Source organism: Protopterus annectens, chromosome 1.part2, assembly GCF_019279795.1.
Source record: "Protopterus annectens isolate FY-2018-M chromosome 1.part2, PAN1.0, whole genome shotgun sequence".
NCBI classification, from domain to species: Eukaryota; Metazoa; Chordata; order Ceratodontiformes; family Protopteridae; genus Protopterus; species Protopterus annectens.
In genome coordinates, this window is record NC_056727.1 from 1,070,529,190 (window position 1) to 1,070,548,219 (window position 19,030).

The 19,030-nt window shown below is 38.8% G+C and overlaps 1 protein-coding gene across 1 annotated transcript in view; it reads left to right on the plus strand.

Moving 5' to 3' along the window:
• The window catches only part of LOC122792232 (lysophospholipid acyltransferase 2-like), a 751,818-nt gene that overhangs the window by 388,094 nt on the left and 344,694 nt on the right, over window positions 1-19,030 (plus strand). Inside the window, exons 6-7 of the mRNA XM_044059980.1 lie at window positions 3,699-3,753; window positions 18,718-18,901. Of these exons, the coding sequence (XP_043915915.1) occupies window positions 3,699-3,753; window positions 18,718-18,901 (239 nt within the window). The remainder of the gene's footprint in view (window positions 1-3,698; window positions 3,754-18,717; window positions 18,902-19,030) is intronic.

Here is a 19,030-nt window from a genome sequence, read left to right on the forward strand (position 1 = left end):
GCAAGTTATAAAAGAAAAGCAAAGTTTTTGAAAATTGTATTGTGCTTGTTAACTTTGTTGATATTAGCTTTGTAATAATTGTATATGGAGCTTTTCTCCCCGGGCCTCTATTGAAAATGGGCTCATTTTGACCCACTGGACTTTCCCAGTTAACAAACTGCTAATAAATAAAATAAAATAAATAAACTGGCTTATAGCTTACACTTAGGTCCTAGATGCCAGTGCTGGTTCAGTATTAATTTTAGTCTTCTAAAATATTAATTACTGTGGTTTTTTTTGCATTTGTTCATGTTTTATTGTCAGTCCTTCATCAGTTCCCAAATATTTATACACCCCCTTCTGCTCAAGTTCCTTTATATCACATTCCTGTCCCTGATTGAAATGTTCTTGGTGCTGCTGCTTTTCATCTTTAAATGTTGATTTTACACATTTATCAAGACTAAATGATATTGTTATATCATCTGAGAAAGTTTGGACTACTTGCAGTTGTGCTTTTTGTTCCTTACCTGATGAACTATACAGTTTTAGATAATCCACAAAAAGAAGTTAAGCCTTTATACTTTGTTATTTTCTGGGACCCATACTGTAACCATGATCTAATCTGTTAAGTAGACAGCTTAATAGGTTAAGGGCAAGACAAAAGAGCAACGGTGACAGAGTCATCCTGGAATATCTCCCTTTGGATTTTTATCCCTTGGATAATAATTTGTCCGTTATCATGGCTTAACTGCAGAGTTGTTTGCCACTGTTTGATGGTCACTGTAATGTAATCAATTAATGTAGGGTGTATGTCATACAGTGGCAAGACTCTTATCTATGAATGTGGGATGCTGTCAAATGCTTTTTAACAATCTGTTCATGCCATACTTAAACTCTTCTCCTGTTTACAGTCTCTCCATTCAAACCCCCATCTTTCCATTTGGACCCCTTTTTCTCCAGTGTGCTAACTGGAAGGCTGTGCTAGTCATTGTTTTCTCTCAGTGTTTGGGATCGCCAAGAGAGAGGATAGCGTGTTCACCTGTGTAGCCTGCTCATCTAGTCAGAAGGAAGGTGCAGGTGGAACTCTTGCAGTCAACATTGGCACTGAGTTCATTAAAAGACATTTCCTGTTACTGCTTTTTGACATATTTTGATGCAAGGAAATGTAGGTGTTGTGTTTGAATCCTTCAAAGGGCAGGTACACAGTTTTTGTGCTTATTAGCAGCACTTACCAATAGTTTGAGGACATTCTCACCACACATTCAGGTCCTAGCTCTATGGACTTTCTGAGAACATCTTACCCATTCAGGAAATTTAGGAATTTCACAATAAAGTGTCCAAAAATGCTGGAAGTTGTACATCCCTTACTCCTTTGTGCATGCTCTTTTAAGATAAGCTGACATTGTGGAGTAAACTGGCTGGCTCTTTTGCAATGAATTTCACAGGTTCTTGCCTTTCCTTCCATTTGCCAGTCCAGTAATGTACAGATTGTTCCCGTGAGCTCTATTTCATGGTTGTGACTTGCATCTGACTGTTCCAACATTATAATCCCATAGTCTGGGCTGTGTTTACAGATGTGACAGCCAGTTGATTTTGAAAGCAGCCCACTGCTTACTGCTCAATCCTTTGAGTTGGTACTTTCAGCTGCTGCTGTGTGATATTGCATACCTTCTTGAGAGGTTTGCTGTCCTGTATGATGTTCTTTGGCATAAAGAAGAAAGATGTCATGGTGGCTTCACTGCTCATTCCTAGAAGCAAGACCAGTCTGACTGTTCTCCATTTTCCTGGCCATGTGCTGGGTCAGTTTTCTTTTCTGCTTCCTAAGCGATGCAGAGAAAATCAGTCAATTGCCATGAATACCTAGCCCAAAGTAAAAGTAACGCATGCAGTATGCAGCATGCTAATAATGGATTTATGTATGTGCCTTAATATACTTTGAAAATGAAACAGTGTATAATACAATAACAGTTCTTGTTTACTTAAAATAATTAAGTTTATCTGTTCAGAAACCGTGGCCCGTTTTGTGAAAAGTTAAATAACGAGAGTCAGTGGTCCTGATTAATTACTACTAATTTTTAGCCCATCACTCCAGAGGTCTGGATTTGGCTGCCTCATTTATGGGGATCATGGTTAGGTCTCCCAGCAGGAAGTCAGATTCGTATTTTTAAAAATCCACATATCAACATCCCCAGAACTGTATCAAAATCCTACCACTTTGGCACAACTGCATTCCAGGTTTTAGAATACAAACATGACAACTAATAACCAGAAATAAGTGCTGTTTTAGAAAACACAGTCCACGAACCATGGTATGATGATCCTTTATTGCAGACACAAAAAAAATAGAATACAAACATGAACGACTACTCTTTTTAAGGAAGATGTGAAAAACACAGGCCAATGAACAAGCAATATGCTCAAGTCAGTCAGGAAACCAAAAACCTTAAAGAAACATACTTAAAAGAAATATTACAACAAATATTTCAAATTCAGTTCATTATTTATTCCTTTCTGAAACAAAATATTTAGTGAAAAAATAAACTGCACTTTAGCATGTAATGATATCTGCAGATTATCTGGATGCAGATGTGTATCTGAAAGCCTATATAGAAAGAAAAATCTTAAATTCTGCAGATAATCCTGTATGGGTCTAAAATGCTGAGCAAAGGGGCTTGTCTCAGAATTGTTCTGTATATTTCTAACATGCTGTAAAATTCCAAGCCTGTCATGCCTAAAGGTTTGCCCAAAAGAGACTTTAACAAAATTTCACTAATCCTAACCCCTCCCTTGTTGGCTGGCAGGTGTGGTACACTGTCTGCTATTCTCAGTTTCTCCATATCACTATGCTGAGTTAGACAACAGTACCCACCTTCTCTTTCTTGGAGTGTAGTAACTCACAGGTCTTTCTCCTACAGTGGGTATGTACCAACCTCATCCCTTTGGATGGATGAGCCAACAATGGCTGTTTACTGCCACCCATCCCCTATCAGCCCCTCCAGGGCCGGGAATTATAGTCACATTTTGGTGCTCTAACCCCTAATCATGGCTTTATCTCTGTGTGCAGTGCAGAAAGCACTAGGTGCATCCACTTTCTATACTGTTATCATACTCTTTAACTGTTTCAACATGACCGTTTTCATTTTCTCGTTGCCATTTTGACATATGGCATGTTGTTTTTTACAGGTCATCAGTACGGCTTCTGTGCCATTTACTTATTTAGTGCATTTGTCACTTAATCTGATTGAGCATAAAACCCCTTTACAGCAGAGACCTTTTGGAAAAAGCTACAATACAGTTACAAGATAATAGAAAGAAGTAATAGATCACTTGAAGAAGAAGCAGAGGTGAAGAACAACTGAACAACGCAGTGCTTTGAAGTATTGGGATATAGTATGTAAAGGTCATTACAAGGTCATACATTGAAGTAGTAGCACATTACAATATAATACATTAATAAATAAGAACATTAACAACAAGTGTATTCATGCATGCTACAGTAGGTTGAAACAGGGATTACAACAGCCCACGCTTCATTAATAGATGTGTACTAACAAAGTAATGTACTGTGGTCAGTTCCAGGTATTTTTGATCATGTGAATCCTGAAATAACTTTAACATGTGGGTAAGCAATATAAAAAGAACAGCAAAAAAGTAAAATAATGTGCATTTTTTAGCAGCCACTAAAAAGTGCTGATAGATATTTTGCAATTGCTTTGCAGGTTTGGCAAGGAAGGAAGAGTCTCTCACACCATCACAAAAGCTTCTGGCTGTAAGGTGAGTGATAGCTAGACAGTGGGGAGTGCAACTTTCAGTGCAGACAGGAAAATGTTATCAGATGTTTCTCACTAAAATGTCTTCCAATATCCAGCCCTAGTGAAATGATGACTTCTTTTTCTTTAGTGTTTTTAACTCTTTGTTTTTTTTTTTTGAAAAGACTTAACTTTTAAAGTTTTTAATTATAAATGTAAAACAAGAAGTCAAAATTTCAGACTGACCATCCACTAATAGCAAAGTACAGGAAATGTGTGAGAAGTCATATTCATGTACATAGATCACAGCCATAAACAGCAATCTTGCTACCTTGTTCTGTTCCCTGATCTTGCCCCCCCTCCCAAACTTTAAATTGAGGACCAAAAAGGAAAACTAGATGAAAAAAGTTATTTTCATAGGTTAGTACTAAGCTAACTGCCCTTGCGAGCCATTTTAAGCCTAGCCAATTACCCTTTGTGAGGCTCAAACCCTGCACCTTGTGTTTGTAAGGCAAACACCTTAACCATTAGGCCACCCTCCCACCTCTTCTTTTTATTTTAAACTGTAACAAGTGTCTTCCTGCAGTTTATACCCATACCCTGACCACAAATGCAATACAGACATTCAGTTTAGAATGCTAGTAATGTACTAAGGACTGATCACAACCCCTAATACTTTGCACCCAGGGTGCCTGCCCCCTTCTCCCCACCCTAGCTATGCCTCGGATGGAAATGGCCAAAGAGGACATTGAACTCATCTGCTATACAATATGTTATACTTGATGGTAACCAGAAGGCTGACATTAGTTAGTCTTGTTTTCCTTTTCCCACAATGACCCAGACTCAGCTAAGCTTTGGCTGTTTCCTGTGTTCTCTTAATTTTGTGACCTCTGTAGCTTCATCTCCTACCTGTTTGAGTATACTAGCAATAGCAACCTTTTATCTCACTGGTAGTTAGAGGTAGATCTAAGCAGTGATTACTTTGTGTGGGAAAATAATTTAGGTTTAACCAAAAACTCATCCAAGCAGCAAAAACGGAAAACAAGCTACCAAGACTGAAGACTATTCTGGTAAAAAACAACAAAAGTCTTTTATTAACACATAGTTAGTGCTTTTGTGCAGTGTGCACTTCTTCAGACCATAACATCAGCACAAAATGCAACCTTTGAATACACTCTAAAAAACATTTAGAACTACCCTAGTCAGTAACCATAACAATTAATAGATTAATGCCTCAATCTACGCAATTTGAGTACAAGCTTAAGGGGAATATTATCATTTAAACCAAAAAAACTTATCAGACTGCAGTGTGATGATCCATTTTGTTTCAGCAGTTTCAGTCCTGTTCCTTAGAGGCCACCTCTGACATTCTTATAAATTAGTTGTAGTACCTGAAAGAGAAAAGTGTGTCCAGAATTTGCTTTTATATGCTTATTAAGTACATTAGTATTGACATCCCTCTATATTTTACCTAAATGCTCCAAAATCCTTTAGACAATGATTAGTTTTATGCACATAAAAACATAAAGTCTTTACACTTAGCCAGGTAAACTAGATCTTGACTTTTACAGTCAGCATAAAATTTTATTTCATACTTCACACCCGTAGAGGTATAGACAAAATAATTAACACCAGAGATAAAACTACATGCTTTGCAGCTCCGACATGGAAACGTGCCTACCCTGTTAGATAAAATTGGCCTCTTCAAAGATGCAGTTTTTGCATAACATAGTCTTTGTTTTAAAGAGGGTTTATTCTTAAAGGTGAAAGTAAGCTTCCAACCAAGTATGTCTTTTATCCGATCATCTACCAGTAATACAGGCCATTTCCCCCAGTAGTATCACATATCGTACCTATATTGCTGGCATAAGACAAAGTAATCCTCATATTACTCCATGACTTTGCCTGTATATTAGAGGGCCTATTCTTGGAGAAAAAAAGGTCTTCCCACCATGTCCCTCATTTTCTTTCCCTGTTGGGCTATATCTGTAACTTCCCTGGGACTATAGCCTCTTTCCTCATATTATCTGCCTAATGTTGTAAAGGCCATATCAGCATCAGCAGCATCTGTATGTAATCTGGAGGCCCTTAAAAGCTGTACTTTTACTGTATTACCATAAGTATGTGTCGGGAGCAAACTTGTACGATGAACTTATTATTTCTCCGACAAGGTTTCCTAAAGATCTTAGGTTCATAGGTTCATAGGTTCATAAGTAAGTACTAGGCTATCTGCCCAAGGGCATTTATAAGCCTAGCCAGAATGTGTTGGCTTTCGCCACCCCCTTAGATTAGTTCCCTGTGCCTCTGTCCAGCAGAGCCATTAGTTCCCTGCGCCACTGTCCAGCAGAGCCACTGCAGTGATCCCCGGGGTAAATTTTCTGTTTCCCATCCACTTGTCAAGGTTTCTCTTGAAGAGTGTTAGTAAGGGGCTCTGCCTAATGTATACTGGAATCCTGTTCCAAAGCATGGGGAGTCTCTGGGATAGGAATCTATCCCTCCAGCATGTCCTATTTATCGTTGTGGTGAGGTTTATATCTCTAGAGCGTGTGGCTCTCGGGATTTTCTTTTTTTTAGGTGGGGCATGTCCATCAATTCTGGATAGGACATGGCCTTGTATGTCAGGCAGAGATCACCTCTGAGTAAGCAGTATGCAACCGAGTACAGCTGGAGTTTCTTGAGTCGGGCTGCATAGGGTATCTGGCTGAGGCCAGTAATCCTCTTGGTGAGGTACTTTTGTGGCCTTTCTAGCTGTTGCAAGTGTCTTGTAAGGTACATCCCAAATGGGGCATTGTATTCTATGATGGGTCTAATGAGTGATGAGTAGAGAGGCACAATAACCTCTTTTGTTCTAGATGCGAACCCTTTTGTGATTAGGTGGGCCACATAGATGGATTTTCTAACCACCTTGGCAATATGATTATCAAAGGAGAGATTACTATCTACTTGGGTCCCCAGATCCCTTATTACATTTTCTGTATTTAGGGGACTACCACCTATGTAGTAATTCGCGGGTACTTTGTTTTTTCCAAAGGGGATGACTATGCACTTTTTGGCATTTAGCTTGAGGCCATGATTTTGACACCAGGTATCCATCTCAGAGAGACCCATCTGGAGGGTGTCTGTATCAGCCAGAGAATCAATTATAGCCCCTAGTTTGCAGTCATCTGTGAACTTGGTCAGCCATAGTCCTCCTATGCTTGCCTGTACCTCTGAGAAGTATATACTGAACAGGAGGGGTCCTAGGACCAAACCCTGGTTTAGAGTCGGACGTAGAGCCTGCAACTCTCACCATGTGGGTTCTATCCATGAGCCAGGTGGCAATCCATCTCGTGACATAGGGGTTTATATTCAAGCTGGTGAGCTTGTCTATAAAACTATAATGGGGAATGGTGTTGAAAGCCTTTGCGAGGTCTAGGTAGGCTGTGTGGTCCTCCTTTCCCTCATGTAATGCCTTGGTAACCGTCTCAAAGAAGTCCACCAGGTTTAGGAGGCATGATCTGTCCTTAACAAAGCCAAACTGGGTAAGGTCCAAGGTTTGGAGGTTCCCAATGTCTCTGTTAATGAGTTCCATGATGATGCATTCCATAGCCTTGTAGACCAGGCTAGTCAGGCTTATAGGGCGATAGTTCCCGGGGTCCGTTCTGGCTCTACCTTTGTGGAGCGGGATAACTGTTGCTGTACGCCACTCTGTGGGTATGTAGCCTGTAGAGAGGCTGAGTTTGAACAATGTGTTTAGGTGAGGGGTTAGTTCATTTTGGAGCTCTTGTAAGACACAGCCTGGGCCACCGTCCGGTCCCATTAAAGTTGTGTTTCTGGCTTTGGATAGGGCTGTTTTAACCTGTGTGTTAGTGATTAACGGGGCCCTACATTCTTCTGGTATGGTTATGGGCCCTGTAGGGGGTGAGAGGGGGGTGAAGTTTGCACTAAACCTGTCTGCCAGAATGTTGTTAATATCAGTCAGTTCAGTGTATTTTTTGCCATTCTACACTAACTCAGAGCAGATCTGAGAATTTCCACTTAGGTTCTTGACATAGCTAAAGAACGCTTTGTGGTTATCTTTGGAGTCACTGGCAATTTTTCTTTCGAAACTAGCTTTGGATGATTTAATGAGGGATTGTAGTTTCTTGCTGATACTGATCAGAGATGTCTTTCCTTCTTGGGATTTTACTCTTTTCTGTACTAGTTTCCTCCTTCTGTTGTATAGCTTGTTTATGGCAGGAGTCCACCAGACTGGTTTCCTTTTCTTGGAGGAGTGAGTCTTGATTTTACTTGGGATAGCACGATCCATGCATTCCTGCAGATGCTCATAGAGTGTCGTTGTAAAGGTTTCAGCAGCTTGGACAGCCTTGTTCTTTAGCATGGGGGCTGTGAAACTTTCCACCTCGGTCTTAAGTAACGTGAAGTTTGCTTTTGAAAAGTTTTTCATGGTGGTTTCCTTAATTGGGGGTGGGGGCGGAATGTGGATATCCAGAGTGATTAGTCTATGGTCTGATCTAACCAGCGAGGGATTGACCTACGGTGTGGAACACCGGTCACCCATGTTGGTGATGACCAGGTCCAATATGTTAAAATAAGATAAATCTTCTGACTGCTGTGGTGAAACTGCTGAAACAAAAGCAAATGCACAAACTATGACAGGTGAATCACCAAGGCTAACGATAAATATCCAAGGACTGGAAAAATGTGGCTGAAGACAAAGTCCACAAAAAATGTCAAATGTCCATTTTAAAATAGATTTAATAAATCCAGTTTAAAAGAAATTGAGAAAATAAAAGTCCCTGAGTGCTCACAGATGATAAGCGCTTTCGGAATAATCTTCATCAGATCGTAATAGGAGATGGGACTTCTTTTACTTTTATAAAAAGTTCATACACTTTATTGACCAATGCCGGCTTGTGCACTTTTGATTAACCAATGATGCCTTTGGTTTTCCCGTCACATTTGCAAAGAAATTAGGAAATACAAGCATCATCAAGTATTTGTTATACAGAAGAAATTTTTATTATGCAATTGACTACTAAGAGAGTGTTTTTTTCCCTTTTTATAAACGGGTACAACTTTAATTGGTCATGCTATAGGCAGGCCGTGTTTAAATTATGGAGAGGCACAGGACTGTGATGAAATAGGGCGAGCTTTTACATCTCTGGAGAAGGTGTGTATTATAAGCAATTTGTTAGCATGAACGTACATTAAGCCTTATCCATGGATCCTTGATAATTGGTCAATATTTTAGCTGATGATCCTATGACAAAAGCCAGATATCTCTGGTAGCATTGGATATCAACCATCTCTGGTAAAGCGGAAGTAAAACCCTGATTGGTTAAATTATTCCGCTATTTTGCATAAGTTTAAAACCCTTGAAAAATCTCTATTTGAGTTCAAATGAACCAAGAAATGGTAATTTTTCTCTGTGATACTCCTAACGGGAGGTGCATTCTTCCACTTTTGCTAGTAAGTAAGCATGGGAAAAATGTCTCTTGAATCGGCACGTATTCTGCATTTTGTTAAAATCAAATGCCAGATAAATGAACATTACAGATGAATAACATTATTAACAGCCAAGTTTGGACTTTTAATACACTTTTTATAGATCATTGCGAATCCCTAGATATAATAGTCCACAGAGTAACAAACAAATAAATAAATCCGAAAGAAGATATTGCCATGAAAATAGCGAAAAATGCAACATGCAAAGCATAAGCATTGTCATGCATTTTCTTCACACAAGAGAACATGCTGAAAGTAATAACTTTTCCCGAGATATTTGATGGAAAATGCACGGGGTTCATACCCTCAATACTAATAATGATGATAAGCTTAGCAGGCCATTGTAAGGACATTGGCAGCAAAGAAAAGTGATCTTTACGTCAATTTATTTGTGAGAAGTATGACATCGCGATCAAAGCTTTCCAAGGATGCTCTTCTAATGAAGTGCATTGAAGGACCGTTATAGTATTGAGTAAAGAAAGGATGTGTAATTGCTCTTTAAATATAAATTTTGTGAATTAGAGCATCTATTAAAAATCAAATGATATAAAAAAATAGAAGAAGGAACCAATCAGATAATTACATTTACTTATGGATATGATTGGTTGAAAAGGGTAATTGTGGAACTCCTTTGGTTGTTGCTTGCAGCTAATATGCATATTAGGGATGAAACACCCTTACAAACAGCTTATGGGTGTGTTACTAACACGTAATTCCAATTGGTCTCACAAGACCAAATGTGATGGGAAAACCAAAGGAATCATTGGTTAATCAAAAGTGCACAAGCCGGCATTGGTCAATAAAGTGTATGAACTTTTTTATAAAAGTAAAAGAAGTCCCATCTCCTATTACGATCTGATGAAGATTATTCCGAAAGCGCTTATCATCTGTGAGCACTCAGGGACTTTTATTTTCTCAATTTCTTTTAAACTGGATTTATTAAATCTATTTTAAAATGGACATTTGACGTTTTTTGTGGACTTGGTCTTCAGCCACATTTTTCCAGTCCTTGGATATTTATCGTTAGCCTTGGTGATTCACCTGTCATAGTTTGTGCAGGTCCAATATGTTGTTCCCTCTGGTGGGGGTGTTGACCAGTTGATCCAGGGCATTCGAGTTTATAAATTCTAGGAAGCATTGAGCAAGGGAGTTAGTACTTGAGTAGTTCTCCCAGTTTATGTAAAAGGCAAGTCTGTTGAGGAGCTAGACAGAATATTTTCATTTTATATGAGATAAGCAGTGTTTTATAATAAATCCTTTGCACTTCAAGGAATGGTATTATTATTGTGGTGAAGAGTTCTCCCAGTTTATGTTTGGGTAATTGAAATCACCCAGGATTAAGGTGTTTGGTAGGACCTTCATATTTCCCAGTGTCTCCAGAAATGCAGAATGGGGTTCCTGGGCCATGGTGGATGATCTGTAGCAAGCTACAATTTGGATTGCAGTTTTTCCCATTGTTAGTTGCACATGGATGATCTCTGATGCATTGTGCTGCACCACTAACCTGGAGGTGTGGGTATCCTTGATGAATATGGATACACCCCCGCCTTTTGTGTTTCGGTCCTGGTTCTGTGGACAAAAGGTATGGTCTGAGTTATAGGCTAGTAGTGCTGGGGTGCTCTCAGGAGCCTTAAACCAGGTTTCTGTTACTGCACAAATGTAGATATTCTCCATACTGAGGAGTGCCTCGAGTGTGTGCATTTTGAGGTTTAGATTTCTGGCATTGAGTAGCATTACCCTCAGATTTTGGTTACTTGTGCTATTTATGGTGGTGGGTTTGTCTTTTGAGCCTTGCCTAAAAAAGGCACTATGGAGGTGGCAAGAGTCTTGGCCAGTATTCAAAAGCCTAAGGGTGACAGGTGCAAGCCATCTCTTGCGAAGCAACGTGGCTTGTCGAGCATGTCATCCCAGGTGGACAGATACTGGATCCCCTTTGAATGACACCAGAAACTTAGCCAGTTGTTGAAATTGATCATTTTTTTCTTTATACTGTAGCATCATTCTTGGTGAAGGCAGAATGCTACTCAGGGTCAGGGTCATACCGGCCTGGGCTACATGATCAGAGGGCTCTTCCATGTCTCTTTTCATGTAGTCCAGGGAGGTACGTCTCAGGTCATTCACACCAACATGGACAATGACAGAGTTGTATTTGTACTTGTTCTGGAGTGACCTGAGTGCTTGTGTTATGTGGCAGATCCTGGCACCCGACAGGCAGCTAACTGTAACCTTCTCCTTGTCTAGCCTAGTTAGTGGGACGTCAGTGTGCCTGACTATAGAGTCGTCTATTACTAGTGTGTTGGGTATGTTATTTTGCATTAAGGACTGTGATTGTGTGGCACACTGATTATGTGAAGTATGTGTTTCATGGTTGGTGATGGGGTGTGGAGGTTGCTTGGATGTCTGCTTTGGAGGTCTCTGTTGCTTTTGCAGATTTTTATTTAGAGCCTCCGAGTATGTTTTCATGTATTCATGTGTGTTATTTGCCGGTGTTGGTTTATTAGGTCTATGTGAGAGTGGTGGTGTGTTGCAAGTATTACCCTTCTCCTCGACTGTCAGTTCCAGTCTTGGGTTGAGAGAGCTTTGCCTCCAGTTTGGCTGTATAATTGCATCTCTTACATATATTAGTGTTTGGTGGTAGGAGGATTAGTGTTTGGTGGTAGGAGGAGAGGGTTGTCTGTGTACATGAGGCAGTTGTAACATTGCCTCAAAATGCCCAGATTCACCAGTTGGACTGGAGAGTACACTGGAAACTGCCCTTTGGACATGCCAGAATAGGTAGAGTAAGCTGTTTTTCTGATTGGCTGGTGGGGACGAATAGAGAGCCTTGTCCTTCTGGACAGTATAGGGGAGTCTAGTGCTAGGGTTAATTAGTGCTTGCTATGAGTTTTAAGCAAGTGCTTGACTGTGAAATGAATGGTTTGAGTGCTAAAGTTGAAGGTTTGTCTAGTTCCAAGGGAAAAATTGAAGAGTAGACTTCATGGAGCCGAGAGTACTTTAACTCTAGCTAAATGCGCTGCCCCGGTGCACAAAACCACACAAATGCGGTTTTTATAGCAGGGAAGTGAAAGAGATAGAAATTAGCCCAAAATGGCTGATAAACTACTAACTTCTGGGCTGAAACCACTCCTCCAGGGACAGATAGGCTGCTCAAAGCTCCCCTCTCTCACAGGTGAACAAAGAAACTTCCTTCTATCCAATGAAGGTATGGGCAATACAGAAACTTGTAACACAGCCCTGGATTCAGCAATAACCTGAAAACTGGACTATACTAGTTCAGAAAGGTGTGAAAAAGTATATATATATATATATATATATATATATATATATATATATATATATTTTTTTTTTTTTTTCAGAAAATAGAGCAGATACAATCACAATTAGCCCTAAATGGCCAATAAACTACTAACTTCTAGGCTGAAACCACTCCGCCAGTGACAGATAGGCTGCTCAAAGCTCCCCTCTCTCACAGGTGAACAGAGAAACTTCCTTCTATCCAAGTAAGGTATAGGCAACACAGAAACTTGTAACTCAGCCCTGGATTCAGCAATAACCTGAATACTAATTCAGAAAGACGGGTAACAAGTATACATATATATATATATATATATATATATATATATATATATATATATATTTTTTTTTTTTCCCCAGAAAATAGAGTAGATACAATCAAAACAACACTTTAAATGCACAGAAAAAGCTATCACACTTTAGTGTGTAGCCTACAACAGTTAAACAGATTATTTAAACACAAAAATGACTTAATTCAAGTGCAGGCAGCAAATAAGTACAATATGTAGCAATAACAAACTTTTTAAATCAGAGATTCGCTAAAAAACTGGTGTTTTAGGTGGAATTAGTTAAGACAGCAAGAAAAGTACTTATTTGCTAATTGCCCATGATCATTCTTAAAGAGCTGAACATCTAAAAGCTCTGTAGTCTGATGGGAGAATTTAATGTGAATTTCGAGGAATCAGTACTTGTATTCTAGTTGTCTGTAAGCATATTCAGCTGTAGTTCACCCCCTCCATAACAAAAACAGATAATCAAACTATAGCACGACAAATTACCCTTAATATCTAAATTATTAAAAAGATGTTTTAATTCCCAAAAAGCCATAACAATATTGGCATAGCTATTAGCACAAGCTGTGCTCATAGCTATACCAAGTTTCTGTAAAAAATATTGATCATTAAAAACAAATGCATTATTTTCAAGAATCGCATTCAGAAGAGCACAAATCAATGACATTTCATTACTTGTGTAATCACTGTTATCTGTTAAAAGCTGCTTAACTGCCTGCAAACCATACTCATTAGATATAACAGTGGATAAAAGTACAAACATCTAAAGTCATCAAAATAAGGTCTGTGGAGTCAATAGCACTAACACATTCATAAAGCCCTTGTAAAAAATCTGCTGTGTCTTTAATAACTGCAGGTGCCTTAGTCAAAACCGGCTTCAATTTAGACTCAACAAAAATTGATACAGGTTCAGTAACCCAACCCTGACCTGCTATGATGGGTCTCATAGGTGATTCTGTAGCATGCTTATGTCTTTTTGGGAAGCCATGTAAGACTGGAAGCAAAGGTTCTTCAACATTCAAATACAAATACAAATATAACTAATAGTTCATTAAACCTGCCATAAGCAATTCAGAAAGTTCATCATAAACTTTCCTAATCAGACATTTGACCTCAGAGCCCATCAATTTAACACATACATTTGAATCCGATAGAAGGTCCAGCAATAGCACTGCCTTTATCGGTGGGACAAATCTTAATATTGTCATTATTCTGTAAGCCTAACAGAGCCTGATGTTCTTCAGAAGTTAAATTTTAAAAACGCTTACCATATCTACCCTTATTCTGCAAAGACTGTTGTAAATCCACATCACGTACTCTAAGAAAAGCTTCAATTATGGGTTGCAAGGGTGGACCGAAGGCACTTGGTCTCTTAAAAACAGTAAATGATTGTTCATTAGGAAAGAGTAGCTTCAGCATTACCCCTCTTGCAAAAAGTCATAAATCCAACATCACCTCACCAAAATCAGAAGTCTCCAAAGGAATAAAAGACAATCCTTTATTCAGAAGCGATAGCTGCGAGGGATTTAAAACTGTAGAGGAAATATTAACAACTAACACTGTATGACTCTCCCTCTCTTCAGTCCTGTTAAAACATACAGAAGTTATTCTGGTGATTGATATCTCTTCGTCCTGTTTCTGCTCTGCGACCGATGATTGGACTGCAATCTCTGCTTTCTTAAAAGAACAGGAAGATTCAGAGGATCTAAAGGGTTTAAAAGAAACACACCATTTAAAATTTCACATCTCACTCCTAAATAAGATCTCAAATCTTGATTCACATTAATGGTAGTGGGAACTTCAGTTGTTCCAATCATTTCAGTAGTGGATGCTGAAGATTCAGTAACTTCAGCCAAGGATTTAGTTGTTAAAGGAGGTTTTGTGTGTGACCAAATAAATATTTTACCATGCTTAAAGTCATTATAGTCCTGCTGTAGTTTTTTTTTTCTTTTTTTCTGCTGTAATTTATTATAGCAATAACCCACGCCTGGGTGTGGGTAATGCGGGATTTAACCACGGTTGGTGTGGTTTGGTCCCGAGGGCAAAGCCCGAGGGACCAAACAAAGACAACCGTGGTTAAATCCGCATTACCACCCAGAAGTGGTTATTATATATAATGACATTATTTAAGAAAATAAATAATTACTTTTCTTAAATAATGGCATTGTATAATGCCTCTTTGCTGCCTTCCGCAGCTGTCTGGTATTCCGCTGCAGTTCTGATGTACTGCGCATGCCTACACAGTACATCAGAGCTGTGGGCAAAAGCAACGGAGAACCCAAGATCTCCGTTGCTTTTTACTGTCTCGCTATGTTAAATGGGTTTAACATAGCGAGACAGCTTTAAAATAAGCAACGGAGATCTCCGTTACTTATTTTAAAGCTGTCTCGCTATGTTAAACCCATTTAATATAGCGAGACAGGTTTAAAAAAAAGCAACGGAGATCGCAAGATCTCCGTTGCTTTTTACACACTGTGTCGCTATGTTAAAGGAGTTTAACATAACGAGACAGCTTTAAAAAAAGCAACGGAGATCTGCGTTGCTTTTTTTAAACCTGTATCGCTATGTTAAACTCTTTTAACATAGCGAGATTAGTTATTAACGGAAAAAGTCCGGGCGACCGGACCTTTTTCCGTTAGTATATTGAGGGATTTACAACGGGCACGCTGGTTGGGCTGGCCAATCAGCGTGCACGTTTTAGAGGAGGAATTGTATAATTTCATATAATCTCACATTATTAAGCATTTCATTAGGTCTTGCCACATAGGTTTCCTGCTTAGAGTTATGTTGTAAACCGCAAAGTGCTTGTTCAGTTTTAGTTACCAGCTCAAGTTCCATGGGCATAAAGCGATCCAGCAGAAGCCTTATATAATTAAACACAAGTTCAATATTAAGAGCCTGCCAACATCTTAACACTTCTGGGTAATGGTCACCATAAGTTGGCATACATAGAACTCGAAGGCCTCTTCTCTTCTCTTAAAATAAAAACTCCTTATCTTTAGCCACATCCCTTGCCTGGATGTATCATTGGCTCTTACAGATGAATGCTACAGTCACATATCTTGTTTAACCACAGCTATGAATAGTGGGGCAAAATGACCATCCATTTGCCTGTTCCAAGTTCATATTCTCCATAGATAACGTTGCTGTTTCTAACAGCCCTGTGATTGATAGCAAGTGAAGCAATGTGTACTGTGTGTAAGACCCAGCAGAGTTGACACATTTCAAGGCTGGTCATGTATCACATATTTAGAAATTCCCCTTTTATTTCATTATCCCACATAGGCCACTCCAGGATTGTGATGGTTTCATCAAGCAACAGATTGTGATGCAGCAAGTAGAGATTTGTCTGGCAGTGCAATTTACCGAGTGTGAAGTGACAGATGTACACAGAGGTTTCTTACTTTCTTGGGATGCAACTTGATGGTGACAAAGCTAATAAGGCACTATAGTGTCACTGGCTTTGTCCTCATAATAAAAACCAAATCATCAGTCATTCTGGTTACAGCAAAATGTTGCACCAAGTCAAATACTTGTCAAGCAGTTTAATTGTAACCTTATACATTTTTGATTTATTTGCCATTCTAAAGTTTTTATTTATTTACATATTTGCATATTTATTTATTTATTTACCATTATATGTTATAGAGATCTGTAGTCTGCACTACATTACTATGATCATTGCACATTCAGTAAACTTCAATGTGTAACTTCTGTTTTGGACAGGACTTGTTTATGAATGAATAATAATCATCTTGTTTTAGGCTGCATCATTTAGCCTTGAGGCCCCTGGGCAAAGGATTCTCAGAAACTGGCTATGAAGGCTGTTAAAGTGCATTGAGTGCCCTTTTTAGGTCAGACATCCAAACCAGGGGCAATAGATATTCAGTGTACAAAGATTAGAAGGAGATCTAATAGGACTAAAACCTTAGCCTAAAAGTATACAAAGAGGTTGCAATGAGTGCAGAAAAAAAGAATTTATGTGCCTAATTTGAAATCTGGCATTGCACTTATCGAGTACAAGAATGTGTGTTTGTGTGTGTGTGTGTGTGTGTGTGTGTGTGTGTGTGTGTGTGTGTGTGTGTGTGTGTGTGTGTGTGTGTGTGTGTGTGTTAAGTAATCTGGTAAGCAAATTAATGGAAATGTCTTAGCAGTTAATGCACTTGCCTTTGATGCTGAATAGATTAGATTGTTGTGGGTTCTGTCCCCAGACCAAAATTCCAGTCCCGTCAGCAAAATATAGGATTATTGTGCTGCTGCTAGAGTCCTGATGTGCACGAGATGCTGGACCAAAGCTGAAGGTAGCTGCTACAGTCCTGTTACACAGAAGGAGCTGGGAAATTTCATTAACAGTAAAGCAAGCCTCGGATAATGGATAGAAAGGTTTCATCTTATTTCAGAAACATTAAAAAAGTAACAAATACTGCTACTACTGCTAATAATAAAAGAAACAATCAGTGTATTTCCTTTCTAATAAAATATATCTTAAGGTCCTTCTTCTTCACTCTTTCTTTGTAATACAAAATATCTGCTGAGTAAGCGTTGCATGAACAGTACAAGAGTAGCGCACCTTCTTTCCTTATGCCCCTTTGTATTACTTCTTCAGTGGCCTGGATAAATGTATCACTTCTGTAGAAATGCCACCTCACATGTCCCCTGAAAATTGGCCACATACCAAGTGGGGCTAATGGGTTCAATAGAATAAGTAAATATATTAATTAGCAAGCATAACAGATTGCTGTTATTGGTATAGTTCTAGACTAGAGGGAACTTTTACTTTGACACAATAGCAGGTGCTGTATAATGAAGGAGCAGTCATGGTAGGGAACAAGTCTAATAGTAAGCCATAATTGTAGTCCGTCTTAATACATAGCAGAGTTAAGCATGCAGCACTGAAAAACTTAAGTGAAAGAAAATAATAGCATCTGAAAAAGGAACAATTATTTCCCTAATGCAGCCTATGAGACAAATACTGTAAGTAGGGAAAGATCCATAAGATGATGGTAGAATGCATGTATGGATTAAGTAGTGCCCCTTTTCAAAGCAGCCTCTTAAATGCAAAGGAAATGGATCTGAGCATATGCCCGAACTGTATTGTCCGTAACTAGGATGTTTTTTAAATCATCACAGTTAGCATGCTATATTCAAGGCATTTCATAATATTTACACACATTGTCCCAGTAATGAAACAAAGAACTCAGAACTGACAATCAAAACTCTACTGGAGTGAAACAAACAGTAACGATTAGTAAAACAAAAAAAAAAAACAATGGCTGCATCTCTCCTTTGAAAGTCATCCACACAAGACTTTTTTAGGTTCTTGCCTTCATTGCTTTATTTTAATATGATGTCTTTCCTTACTCTGCCTCTGGTCTCAGGTATGTCTGTGATTTTATTTATTTAATTATTTTATTCTGGCGCACAGGCTACTCTGACTGAGCTCAGCTGACTTGTTCAACACAGTCCATGTATTTCCTGGAGTAAGATCCATGTGCCATGGGACAATATGTTTTAGATGCGGTCCCAGCAGTAGTTTCCACAACAGTACTAAATTGCTGTTATCCGTCTCTTTTCGTTAGTAACTTTTTAAGCCGTACATCACTTCACAGCTACCTTGCTGCATTTCTTGCTGTGTACAATGTCCATTACAGAAGCAAATACACAATTATATTCACAAAAAAATAGAAAGCTCTAAGTCAGAGGAATATCCCTAAAAACAGAAAAATTAAGAAGAATCATGGTTGTGGGCAAAATAAAACTAAAACCAAAGTGAATCTTGGAAATATGTGCAAGTGATGTTGAAACTTTCAAGTGGCATCAGAGGTGCTATTTTGGATGTCTCTGTTTTTGAAGGCAAGCAGTAAAAATGGTAAGAGTAATAAACTTGTATGTTGTTTTTGTCTTTTTTTATGCAGAAAATGTCCAAGTTTACTGGAGTATTGTAGCTACAATTTGAATTTTATGGGAATCCTTGCAGGGCCACTATGCTCATACAGTCAGTATATCGAATTTATAGAAGGTACATATGGTCATCTTGAAACCTGTCAAGTTAATGAAAAGGAGAAGGACAGGTTAAGGCATTCTGCTCCTTCCCCAGTGGTAAGTGGCAGCTATTTCCTTAAAGACTTTATGGATGGTTTTAGGTATAATGTGAAATCTGACAAGAGTGCGGTGTAAGGTATAGAACAATTAGGAAAAAGTACAAAGAATTGCAGTGATAAAACATAA